Here is a 13,493-nt window from a genome sequence, read left to right on the forward strand (position 1 = left end):
ATAGCTGGGATACAGAATCAGATCTCATGACTCTCAGACCCCTTGCCTTTTCCATAAGGCCCTGCTGACTCCCTATATGGAGTTAAAATGAGTAGGGAAAACAGTAGGCATAAATTGACAAAGATAGTTATAGAAAACAGCATATAGACAGCTTGATGGCCACATTGTAAAACATATCTGAGTTAAGAATGAGAGCACAGAGTTTATATGTCAGTGTGAACCAGAGTTAACAATGAGAGCACAGAGTTTATATGTCGGTGTGAACCAGGCAAAGGAAGGACTAGACACTTCCTTTTTTGCCTTGGGGTGAGGCTCCTAGCTGCAACAGCAATTTCTATTTTTCCCTGTTTATGTCACTATTTCTCCACTTGTTGCTGCATTCCCAGTGGAAGTGAGAACCGCAGGGAGCCCAACAGGAAACAGTGCAGAAGAAAAAAAGACCCAAGCATTAGCATCTGCCACAGCTACGACTGCAACCGCTGGAATTCTAGCTTTTGCCGGGATCCCAGCAAGAAGCAGAGTAGCTGATAGCAGGAGCTGGTAAGAATAGAAATCACAGCCATCACCGCTCCCACCACTGGGGCCTAAAAATCCGGGCAACGACCCAGGCCCCATCGTTCACTTTTGGCTGTGGGGGCCTTTGGGGGTGTGGTAGCAGTGACTGCAGCTGTCATTTCTATTCTTATCTGAGACTCCATCAGTTTTGGTGAAGAAGTTTACCCTGGTGTGACTCTTTTTTCTCTCTTCCTCTGTCTCTGCCTCCTTATCTATGTCTTTCTAACTCTGGGCTAAGCGCAAGCAATTCCATTAGTAGTTTTCTGAAGCTGCTTTAGAAAATGAACTAATTTTGTGGGATCATCAAATTGTCAAGAAGATCCCTTGAAAATGTTAGCCCATTTTTACAAGGGATGAGACAGAATGGTACAATGGAGCCATTTCTGACAAAGAAAAATTAGTCTGTGGCTCTTTTCCTAGTTTACCCCATGACTTTATGCTAAATGCTTTACCATTCCTTACATTGGTTTCCCTATTTGCAAAAGGAGAGTGCAGCACTTGTCATTCTCCCTCATGGAAGAAATGCTATGCGAAAGTGTGTGAGCAGAGTTTGAGCAGTCATTGTTCCTCAGAAGAATAATGTCACAGGAATACTCTTAGCCCACATACACTTTAACAACCCGTCTTTTAAAATTGCATGAAGAATTTGGTCCTAACCATCTTCCCGCCCTTCCCTTTATTTTCATGCCTCATTATTTGGTGCTGTGGGCTTGCTCTAGGGTGTTAGAGCTTTTTTGGGCTTCTGAGAAAAAGGCAATAATGTCTGATAACGCTCTCTTCCAATTGCAGCACACTCACTGTTACATTTTTGTTGCATAAATGCATGGGACTAACCTGTCAGCTGTGTGACTTTGGGCAAGTCACTTAACTTCTTGGTGCCTCAGTTACCTCATCTGTAAAATGGGGATTAAGACTGTGAGCCTCACGTGGGACAACCTGATTACCCTGTAGCTACCCCAGTGCTTAGAACAGTGCTCGTCACATAGTAAGCATTTACATACCAACATTATTATTATTATTATTATTACTATTATTATTATTATTATCATGTGTTGACAATGAAATGACTAAAGACTGGGCATACATCTGGTGTCAGATGATTTCACTGCTGAAGTCAAGCATGCAAAGAACGTTTTTGTACATGGATCTGCAAGTCCTCACTGCCAGTATCTCTACTATAATATCAATCAATCAATAAATCATATTTATTGAGTGTTTACTATGTGCAGAGCACTATATTAAGGACTTGAGAGAGTACAATACAGCAGAATTAGTGGACACATTCCCTGCCCATAATGGGCCTACAGTGTAGAGGGGAGACAGACACTAATATGAATAAATATAATGTATAATTTAAAGAAATGTACATAAGTGCTGTGAGGTTGGAGATGGGGAGAATATCATGTGTCCAAAGTACCCAGATTGAGGTGTATAGATGACATAGAAGGGAGAGCCAGCCAGGGAACAGAGGGCTTAATCAGGGAAGACCTCTTAGAGGAGATGTGACCTAAATAATGCTTTGAAGGTGAAGAGACTGGTGGTCTGGCATATATGGAAGGAGGAGGGAGTTCCAGCTAGGGGGATGACAAGGGAAAGGGGTCAGTGGCGAGATTAGATCAGGGCCCAGTGAGTAGGTTGGCACTAGAGGAGCAGAGTGTCCAGGCTGGCCATTAGGAGATGATTAGGTGCATTAGGTGCAGGCAGGAGATTAGGGAGATGAAGTAGGCTGTAGCGAGCTGATTGAGTGCTTTAAAGCTGATGGTAAGGCATTTCTGTTTGATGAGGAGGTGGAGGGGCAGCCACTTGAAGTTCTTGAGGAGTAGGGAGACATGGACTGAATGGGGTTTTTTGGTAAATAATTCGTTCTGCAGAGTGAAGAATGGATTGGACTGTGGAGAGACAGGAGGCTGGGAGGTCAGTGAGAAGGTAGGTGCAGTAGTCAAGAGGAGATAGGGTAAGTGCTTGGATCAGCATGGTAGCAGTTTGGATGGAGAGTTTTAGCAATGTTGTGAAGGTAGAACTGAAAGGATTTGAAGACAGATTGAATACGTGGATGGAATGAGAGAGATCAGTCAAGCCATAAAGCCAAGGTTACAAGTTTGTGAGGCAGGGAGGATAGTGGTGTTTTCTACTGTGATGGGAAAGACAGGAGGGCAGAGTTTGGGTTTCAGTTTTGGACATGTTCTGATTGAGGTGTCTGCAGGATATCCAAGTAGATATGCCTTGAAGCCAGGAGGAAATTGTAGTTGCAGGTAAGGAGAGTGGTCGTGGTCTGGAGATGTAGATTTGGGAATCATCTGCACAGAAATGGTAATCAAAGCCGTGGAAGCCAATGAGTTCTCCAAGGGAGTGCATATTGAGGGGGAATGGAAGGGGATCTACAACTTAGCTTTGAGGGACCCCTACTGTCAGAAGATGGGAGGCAAGAGGAGGAGCCAGTAAGGAGCATTTAGAGATATAGGAGAACCAAGAGAGGACAGTGTCAGTGAATCCAAAGTTGGATAACGTTTCAAGAGGAAGGGGTGGTCTTCAATATCGAAGGCAGTTGAGGTGTCTAGGAGGATTAGGATGGAGTAGAGGCTGTCAGATTTGGCGAGAAGGTTATTGGTTACCTTAGAGGGGACTGTTTCTGTGGAGTGAAGGGAGCGGAAGCCAGATTGAAGTGGGGGTGGAAGCCACAGTAGTGTGACATATTAGACACCGTTCATTTAAGTTGTCCCTTGGGTGCCATAAAAGGGCTTTTCTGAGCAATCCATTGTCGACGACCTAAAAAAATGTCATGATGGAATGATATTTTCCCCATCAAATGTTTAGCATCCTGTAGAGGAAAGAGGGCGGGACTAGTAGCACATTCCCACTGTGGAGTCAGAAATATGCTTAAGGCTGTTCACATTACAGTCCCTCTGTGGAGGAGCTGATGGTTAGGTAAGGTTGATTTATGTCCAGGGATGCAGGGTCTATATGAGGTGTAGCTGCAGGTGGATGTAAAGGAGAAGGAAGGGAATCCACATCAGGAAAAATACTTTTATGGCTCAAAGACTTCATTGAAACTGTTTTTAATCTGACTTGAGGAAAGCTGGGTGTGCCCCCTGACAGCAGCAGAACCATTCATTCAGGGCTGGGCCCAGCACATGTTGGAAGCAATTCTACTGTCGCCATGGCAACTCCAGCTTCACTCTCCACTCCACGTCCTCTCCAGTCCCAAAAGCCGTGTTTGGAGGGTGCGGAGTAGGGGAGAGGAGGATGTTGGGTGGTAAAGATCACCGAGCATTGCTATTCTGGCAATGAACAGAGAATTGGAGTCAGGGGAATGAGGCCAAGGGCCTTGCTGTTGCTTGAGGGGTTCATGAGGGGGCAGTGGTCAGCCTTGGGAAATGCAGGGGGAGGAACTGGACTCACAAAGCAGAGGAAAAGGCAGCAAGCTTTGGGTCAGATCGGTTTCACTCTGTCCAAGGCTGAAGGGAAATGGCCTCTGGAGGATATGCAGCTTTAGCCACAGGGGATGTCTTCCCAATAGTCAGATTCTGTGGGGAGGAGGAATTTTCCTGGAAAGCGCAGCTCTAAAATCATTCGCATTAATCATTCAGGACATCTCTACATATGTTTTTCAGTTGAAGCCTGTGCCCTGGGAACTCTCGGACCTCACCCCACACAGCTAGTTCTTAGGGGGCCAAGTGACGGGATTTCTTGAACGACCATGGTGGCGGCATCTTGGGAGGGAGTCTGCCTCAGAGGCACAATCAAGTTTGGGAGAAAACACTGAAGAGCAGAAATGAGCTTTTGGAGCAGGGATTGTTATACTGTCCCAATACTGTACTCTATTGTGCCCTGCTCAGAGTAAGCAGTCAATAACTACCACTCATTGATTGATTTATGACAATAAGTGAGATAAATGGTTTAAATGGAAGTGTCATACCGACTGTGTTCATAATTACAGGGCCAAAGGAGTCTAACATCTCTCAGGAACAGATTCTGTTGCTTCTCCTTGATCCCAGAAGGCATAGAGCTTTAGAAAGCAATACAAGATAATGTGTTACACTCTCAACCGTCGAAACTCTGGACATTACCTCCTATTCCTACTGCAATTATTTTTATTGTTAAAAAGTAGTAGTAGAGGAATTACACTTCCTGAGCAGCACTAACTTATACCATTCATGTCACCGAATGGACTTTAAAGTCAGATACACTGTTCTCTCATTTGTGTTCTAAGGAGTGAGACTTTGGCATGATGTATGTAAATTTCTGTTCTTTGCCATAGATTGGGGTATGGCTATTTCTTCCTCTGTCCTTCTACCTGCTTCATGGGTAGAGCCAGTAGGCCCCTCAGAGGTGATCAGAGGTATTTAGGGTATTCAGAGTTTGGCTGAATCTTCAGAGCGATAGTGCCAGTCAGCGGTGCTTAGTGTGGGGCCGGAGAGCAAATCTGGCCCCTGACTCGCTGTGCCCCTCCTGCTCAGACCACTCTCTCAGCCGGTTCCCTCAGGGTCCAGAGCACAGAACCGATCTATACAGACACCCCAGAGCCTCCCATTAATGATGCAGGAGATCCCAGGGCAGCTCCACCAATTCATGACCATTCTGTCCCAGAAGAGGGTTTCCATCTTAGCTGCCTGCCTCTGTGAAGGCCCAGAACAGTGCTGCCTCCTCCTCAAAGGAACCTCTCCCTGGGCTAAAGAGCACCGTAAGAATGGTGGCTGCTCTTTCCCGAAGGCCCAGGGCAGTGTTGCTTCCCAGCTGGACCCCTGATCTGTACAGGAAGAATGTTTGCTGCCTGAGTAGCGCTGCTCTGGAGCCAAGCGTGGCGCCATAATATAGGGGTCTCTTCATGCCTCTTCCCTTCATCCCCTTCCTCCAGCTACAAAGTGGATGAACTGTGTCATTTTAGGTTGTAGTGTATCATAGCCATTCATCCCCCTGGCATTAGCCTTTTTAGTTTGTAGATAACACATGACACTGCCTAATTTTCCCAACTAGCTTATTTTACTTTGGGAATCTAATTATCCCATCATCTTCCCTGTTCTGAGACCTAAGCCTGAAACATATTTTATGTTTGCCACCAGCACCAATCACTAAGTAGGCCCAAGTTCTCTCTTCCTTGGTGAATTTCACACTTCCATGATCTTTGTCCTGCTAAATGCCATCCCTTTTCAAATGAATGAGACACTGTATGCATGTATCAGTTGGGATGACCAGGGTTTCTTTCCTTTTCACTCACATGACAGTAAATGGCCGGCTCTGTTGTAGCTCCGGGAAAATGTGTTTGTGATTTGCACTACTGTTTTAGATGAAGTGCCCTGAGCAGAAAACAGAATTTCAACCCAGTGGATTTTCTTTTCTTAGTTTAATAAAGACAAATTTCACTAGTTTAATTCAATCTCCAGCAGCATGGCGCCATTCCATAACTGGAAAATGATAATTAGATGAGCTTTTCCCATTCTTTTTCTTCATCACGAGAGGCTTCAAACCAAAATTAAAAGGCAATCATTTCACGGTCTTTGCTGTAATGAGCAAGTTTGGTATTCATGTGGAAGGAGAGTCCTCTAGTGGATTTTGAAGTTCTGAGTGTTTTTCTTGCTCAGCCTCTTCCTTTAAAGAAATATCCCTGGCAAGTGTGTCAGTGCTTTCCACCTACAGAGCTCATGAGATGTTCTGAGGTGTAGTGAGTCAGTGTACTGTAGAATTTGAGATGCCCTGAGAAGACTTTCATTTAACATCTCTATATTCTTTGAACTTTCTCAAAGAGATTCAAATGCCCAGGATAGTGCTAACAAGGAGAAGAAACTCATTTGCTTATCCTCCACTCCTGTCAACATTCTTCCTAGGAGTTTGATACCTTTCATAAAAGAGAATAAGGATGTTCTCTTCTGAATGTATATTTCTTCTTAAACCCTTCCAACTTCACTGACCTCAACCACCTCCTTCTCCCCAGTACATGTTGCTTTTACAGGTTGAACATTTCAGTGTCAGTAACAAGAGAATTCTTAAGCATGAAATGGGGTGCAAAGTCTTAAAATTACCTTGGCTTTTCACCAACCAAAATTGATTATGACTTGTGGAGCACCCACAAGCTACTCATTTATTTTCCTGAGAAATTCAGACTGTCTACACCAGCAAAGTACAGGTGGGAGTTGGGCAATTCACTGAGGAACTTGATCAAAATAGAGAGCTAATCATTCATGCCTCCAGAATACTTTTTTTTCTGGTTTTAGGTTTTCAGTCTAGATCATTACTTGAGTTCATCACTTCATTTTCCTTTCCTATCAAAGCTTCTGTAGAACCCAGTGCTTTAGAATCTGACTGGTATCAATCCTCAGTGTTATAATTATCAACTTAAAATATAGTCGTAGGAATACCAAGAGCACCCAGGAATCCATGGTCAAACACAAATTAATCATAAACTACATTAAATTACACAATTACATTAAATTATAAAATCAAAGAGAATTATGGGTAAAGCATACAACTCTTCCCACATCCCCATACCCAATACATCAGAAGACATAAATGGACTGTCTGGTGAAGTCTTAAGTGGCCTAATCTGTTTGATATTATTTGTTGCAGCAATTCAGATTATCCAATATATCTACATACTGTATACAATTTGTATTAAAACTGAAAACCTAGGATGTGATAACCTTTTTTTACTTGACTAGATGCATACAATACTGAGTGTAGCTAAAATATTGTTTAGGCTGACTGTATCTTTTAGAATAGGTATAATGTTGTGCATTCAGGCAGTCCTCGATTTACAGAGCTTCAAGTTAAGACAGATGGAACTTGTGTTTCTAAATTCACCATTTCAACTTTGTGATACACTTAGATCCAACTTTATGACACTAGCCTCCTTCATGGCACTAGTGCGGCTTTCCTCTTAGTCTCCCTACAGTACTTCATCGGAGATAATGCTGACCTTCCCTGGTGGCTCAGCCTGGCCTTCGGGTAAATATTTCTCCTCCCGGGGCCTCCCTGCTTCTGACAAGGGAGGGTCATCGTGCCCTTTTACTTCTAATTAAGTAATAGTTGGCTCCTCTATGAAGGAACCTATCTGACTCAATATGCATGTTTTGTTGTGGCTGACACCTCACTTGTGATTGACTGGGTATGCAATTCTGGGTAATGATAATTAGGATGCAGTGAATGACCGTGGACCAAGAACGTTGGTTCAGAAACACAACTCCCATTTATAAAATAGTCCCTATTAGAAAACTGGTTCCAAATCAAAACCTTCCGACTTAAGACACAATTTACAGCAACTAATTGTGTCATTAAGTCCGAGGACTGCCTGTATCTGGATTCTGTATTTTTTTGGAGGAGAGGTGAAAAGAATAAAGGGAAAGATGCATGATAGTTTATTTTACTGTATCTTACAGATCCAACCTCTAATGATGAAGCTTCCCACATAAATTCTTTCTTTTTGGGAGCAGAAAGAAAGGAAGAAAATGAAGAGTCAGAGCTGTTGATACATTGGGATAATATCTTTCCACTGTATTGAACCTTTCTACCTTTCCTTACGCTTTGTTTCACCAGTTCTTTAATCCTGCCAAGTTATATCTTTCCCGCTGGCACTGCTGTTTTTTTTTCAGATATCAATGATGATGTTTTTTCTTTTTATTTTACAAGATTAAGCACTTAAAACTCTTAAGGCTATCTTTTTTTTTAGAAAGTATTGTTTTTCCAAGTTTAGTAACTGTAAATACTGCATGATAAAAATCCATGAACTATGAAGTAAAGATTAATATTGTTAAATGAGTATATGTATGTGTTTGTCAAAATTTTTGTTTGTCTGAAGGGTGTGTAAAAGATTTGCTTTTTTCACTTGTGATGCAATCTTCTTGCTGCAAAGTGGTGAAATAAAACACTGGAAAAGGGAGATCATGTATTAAATATGCCTTTGGCCTCTTTAAATCAAGTTGTTTTAGAATAATTTCTGTTTGACTGTTTGGTAACTCATAAATAATTGGACATGTAGTCAATAAGTAATCTGCGACATTACTTTGGGAATCTTACAAGAATCTTCCACTGATTATGCGTTCTAGTGTTTTGTAGCCACAATTCCTGCTAGAGGGCACTGTGTCATTAGGCAGGCCTGGAGCTCCACACAGTAAAGTTATGTTCTTTCTGGCAGCTCCCATGTCCAAGTCTTCTTTACCGGGCTTCTGTTTCATGGTTTGATTGCGTGTCTCAAAGAAGCAATGTTGCAAAAGATTCATTCTGTGGTGTATACAGGCAGTGTGATTGAATGGACTTTTTGGCTGCCAAAGTGCTGCCATTTGCCATATAAACTGCTCTGTTCAAGTACTTATTCTCAGCCAATACTACTAGCCTACTTCCCATTGCTATACCCCTGCCTAAAGCAAAATCAACCCAGATTATGTTCAATTTATGTCAATACTTCTCTTACTGCCTTTTTTAATTTAACCAATAAATGAAGAAACCAGGTTGCAAATATCAAGTGATATTCTGTGCCTGGATGAAAGCTCATGGCCTTTCTTCCACACTGATATGTAGCAATTAGTTGGAATGCATGGATATGTTTTTATTTAGCCCTTACTGTGTGTAGAGCTGTACTAAACACTTGGAAGAGTACAGTAGAATTATTAAACATGGTGATCCTTCCCCTTAAGGAGTTTACAATCTATGGGTGAGACAGACACTGAAATAAAATACATATTAGAGGAAGTAAAAGAGTAGAAAGACATGTACATAAGCTCTTTGAGGTGATATATGAGTACCCAGGACAGAAATATAGAAATGGTAGACTATAAAGTGGGGAGATTAAAAATTGATCGGGGGAGAGCTCCTGGAGGAGATGAGGTTTCCAAAGGGCATAGAGGATGGGGAGAAAAGTGCTCTGCCAGATGTGAAGGGGGTGAGAGATGGGGAGAAAGCTGGAGGGTGCACTGGAATACAGAGAAGGGTTTTTTTGTGTTTTTTTAGAATGGGGAAATGTGGTCAAATTTGAGGAATAGACCTTCAGAGAGAGCAGTGAAGATGGCAGTCAGGGAAGAAGAGGGGGCGCAAGTATTTTTAGAAGGTGAAAAACAATGGGGTCAGAGGGGCAGATGGAGGTGGTCAATTGGGCAAGGAGGCAATAGGTTGCTGAGAGCTGAAAAGCTAGGCAATTGAGAGCTGAAAGGAATGGCAGGGTGGAGGTGGGAAGGAACTGAGAAGGAAAGGGGGAGAATTGTGGAGCTCATGCCTCCTGATAGTTTTTATTTTGTCAACCAAATAGTTGGTACAGTCCTCAGGAGTGAGATAAGGAAGAGGTGAGACCTGTGAGAGTTAAAAGTCTAGAACAGCCAGTGGTGGCAATAGGCATGGGGATCGATGAGGGAGTACTTCCTTGCTTGACTTTCAGACCTGAAAGAAAACAATCTTAAAGTAATTCTGCAGTCTCTTAATGTTCCTGTTTCTCCTCTCATCAACAAATTAAGATTGCCGGTTCAATGACAGATTATAGTTCAGAAGCCCTGTTCCTGAGAAATGATAAAAATACAATTTACAGATATACACTTATGCTCTGTTGTCTTTGAAACTGATAGGCCCCTATAGTATTTTGTTACTGATGTCGGAAAAATAAAATTATAAGTGATAGTTTTGGTTTTTTCTTAAGTCATTATAAGAGTACGTAAAGATGGGGTGTGCTTCAGTGAAAGACAAAATCTTGACTGTGCTAGAGTGCAAGCCTAATGTTTTAAGACAGTAGACTTCTTTATTTTACTCTTTCTCTCTTTCTATGATTTGTAGCGTACATTGAAGATCTCACAAGATGTGTTGAGCAAAGCAGAAGACTTATTATCGTGCTAACTCCAGACTATGTTCTCAGGAGAGGATGGAGTATTTTTGAGCTGGAAAACAGACTCCATAACATGCTAGTCAGTGGAGGAATCAAAGTTATTTTCATTGAGTGTACAGAATTAAAAGGGAAAGTGAATTACCACGAAGTGGAATCGTTAAAGCACAGCATCAAACTTCTGTCATTGGTCAAGTGGAAAGGACCAAAAAGCAGCAAATTGAATTCTAAGTTTTGGAAGCACTTAGTCTATGAAATGCCTGCCAAGAAAAAAGAGGTATTATCTCGCCGCCAAGTCCTGGACTCTGCAGAGCAGGGGCTTTTTGGAGATTTGCAAACTGTACCTTCCATTGCTGTGACAGGCACGTCTGCCTCTGCAGTGGCATCTCAATCAGATTTATCTGACTTTCGCCCAACAGATTCATTGCAAAGGCGCCATTATTGCCGAGGTTATGACTATGAAATGCCAACAGCACCCTTGCAAGTAGCTTCCATAGGTAATCACCACACGTACTGTAACATACCTTTGACGCTACTAAATGGACAACTACCTCTTAATAATGCTGTGAAGGATACCCAGGAATTTCATAGGAACAGTCCTTTGCTGCCTTTGTCGTCAAAGGAGCTTAGCTTCACCAGTGATATTTGGTAGTGGCGATCACAATTCCCACTGCTATAGGAGCATCCTGAAGACCTGTTTTTACCGAGCGCTAAACCTAAATGATAGGGGTGCCAAAAAGTCTTTGGAGAAAAAGGCACAGTAACTCGCTTTTGTACTTGAATGTTTTTGTTTACATTTGCCAACTCTTTAAAAAAGGAGACCTTCTTTTGTAGTTCAGTATCTAGTTTAGATGTATAGTTTGGTTTCTGGAAAATAATGAAAAAAATGCACACATTGTTTTAGAGTAGATTTGAATAGCTCATACATTATAGAAGATATTAGATGATCTAGTAGACCCATATTTACCAACTTAGAATTTCTGTGTTTATGCAGAATTTAAGATAAGGAAAACTAGAGACTTTAGTACAGTTTGCAGGGCCTAAAGATATATTCAAAACATTTTATAGAGCAAACAAAATGAGTACTCTTCTGAAGAATTGGTAGGATAACCCATTTGTAGCTCTGTTAAACATTTGTAGAGGAAAGTAGTAAGAAAAATATGAATGAAGAATCAGTAGTTTCTTCAAATGTGGGCACAGTTACCAGAGAACAATTCAAAAACTCATGTCACCATAAATCAGTTTTGTTCACAAAGTGCATCTTATTCAGATCAGGATCAGCAGGTGACTAAACAATGTTTTTTTCTGTTAACAGTATGCTTAGCTCCTTTAGGATACTATTAAATAGATCTAGTGTTGTACTAGATGATTTCACATTTTTTTCCATTTTAATGCATTTTTAAACACTGGAGCACATGTTTTATCATTTGTTAAATCATGTTTGCATTTTCTCTTGTGATCTCTTGACCTGTTGTATGATCTTTACAGTAATGCATTTTTTTTTGTAATTCATTTCAGCCTCAGTGGAGCTGCAGTTTAAATACACACTCGACTGATCAAGTTAGCAGTAGAAAAGAAGTAATAGAACAGTATTCACAAGCTAAATACTAAACTATTCAAGTTTTCTAGAAGTAGGACAGAAAATGCCATGATCATCATCAGAAATGTAACTAAGACATAGATTACACTGGGCTCCACAAGATCTACCTGCCAGTGTGTGATGACCCCTGAAGGAATCTGTCTCTTCTTGGTGTCTGCATTTGTAAAATGATCGTAGACTGAAAGGACAAGTTTTAAAGTGTCCTTAAGAAGGAAGTCTGCCAATATTCAAAAGTCTGCTTAGTCTATTGCTTTCTGATAATATTAAGTTAATGAAATTCACTCCCTCCACCCTTCTGACTGAAATGCAAGAACAGTAGTCATCTAGGTTAACTCTGGTACTTTGCAAATGACCCTTAAAGTATAAATCAGAAGGGGCAAAATGAGCACAAGGTTAAAATTGAAAATTACAGAATTATGTGAATGCCCAGTGGTCATAAACATGAACTCAAACTTGTAGTAAGTCAAAAGCTTACATACCCATTGTTTTTTCTTTCAACCTTCCCCACTATTTATCAGTTGTTAAGCATCAGTTCTGTTTGAAGGTCCCATACTTCTCTTGTTTTCCGATATACATACAGTGAATGCACTATTCACGAACACAAAACACAGAAGCTTAGACTCAATATGCATTTATTTCACTGTGGGATGGTCATTTCCTCCTGAAATGTTAGGCTCAACATGTTTAGATGTTTCATATAAATATTTCTTTTCTATTGAGAAAGGTGATTTTACCTCCATTATGATTTCATGTATTTCAAAACTGAAATTTACAAAATCTGCACTGTTCTATATGTTGCAAAAATTGTGTTTACACTGGTTATGTTCTTTAATGCAAAGTGTAACTAAAAGATACCTGCATGACGTGAGTTGCATATGTTTAAGTGAATAGTTGTACTTTCCGTTACTTTTCTTTTTACATTATTCTAAGTCTGGTTAATTCACCTAGAGTGTTCAGTGAGAATTTGAAACTAGTAGTTCTGTATTGAGCATGCAAATTCCTAAAACATAATGCAGGTCTCTCTGCTTCCTTTATTTCCAATAATTAAACATGGGTAGTAATTTGAGTTGACTGGCAACAATGTGTTGTTTTAGCACAATAGTAGATCTTCGCATCAGAAGAGTCAGGACTGAGGTTCACCGACGTTTTGGATGACAGACCCCGTCAGCAGATCCTCAGTAAAAGAACGTTCAGACCGGTACTGGGTAACTGGAAGAGAACAGTTTATGATATCTGATTCTGTGGCTTACTGTGGGAACTGAATTTAGGAAATTTGTAGTTCAGGATTAAAACTGTAAAGTTCTAATATTGAGCTGAGATTTGATAGTTTATTTCACACAAGGGAATGATGTATATATGTATGTATAGCTGGCCTTCATTTTTGAGGACAAACACTATTGATGGCGAGAGCCAATCTGGGCACGCAAGTTTGGCTGAAGTGACTGACACCATGCTCCTTCCACCATTATTTACAAGCAAAGATAGATCCTGAAGGTATAATATGTACATTATTTAGAATGTTGTTATCTCATGATTGCTTTAACT

At 41.0% G+C, this 13,493-nt stretch overlaps 1 protein-coding gene across 1 annotated transcript in view; it reads left to right on the forward strand.

Annotated features, from left to right (window-relative positions):
* IL1RAPL2 (interleukin 1 receptor accessory protein like 2) overlaps positions 1–13,260 on the forward strand; it is a 667,749-nt gene extending 654,489 nt beyond the window's left edge. The window contains exon 11 of the mRNA XM_029067875.2: positions 10,303–13,260. Within this exon, the coding sequence (XP_028923708.1) occupies positions 10,303–11,000 (698 nt within the window). The 3' untranslated portion in view covers positions 11,001–13,260. The remainder of the gene's footprint in view (positions 1–10,302) is intronic.
* The last annotated feature ends 233 nt before the right edge of the window (positions 13,261–13,493 follow it).

Source organism: Ornithorhynchus anatinus, chromosome 6 (genome assembly GCF_004115215.2).
Source record: "Ornithorhynchus anatinus isolate Pmale09 chromosome 6, mOrnAna1.pri.v4, whole genome shotgun sequence".
Lineage (NCBI taxonomy): Eukaryota > Metazoa > Chordata > Mammalia > Monotremata > Ornithorhynchidae > Ornithorhynchus > Ornithorhynchus anatinus.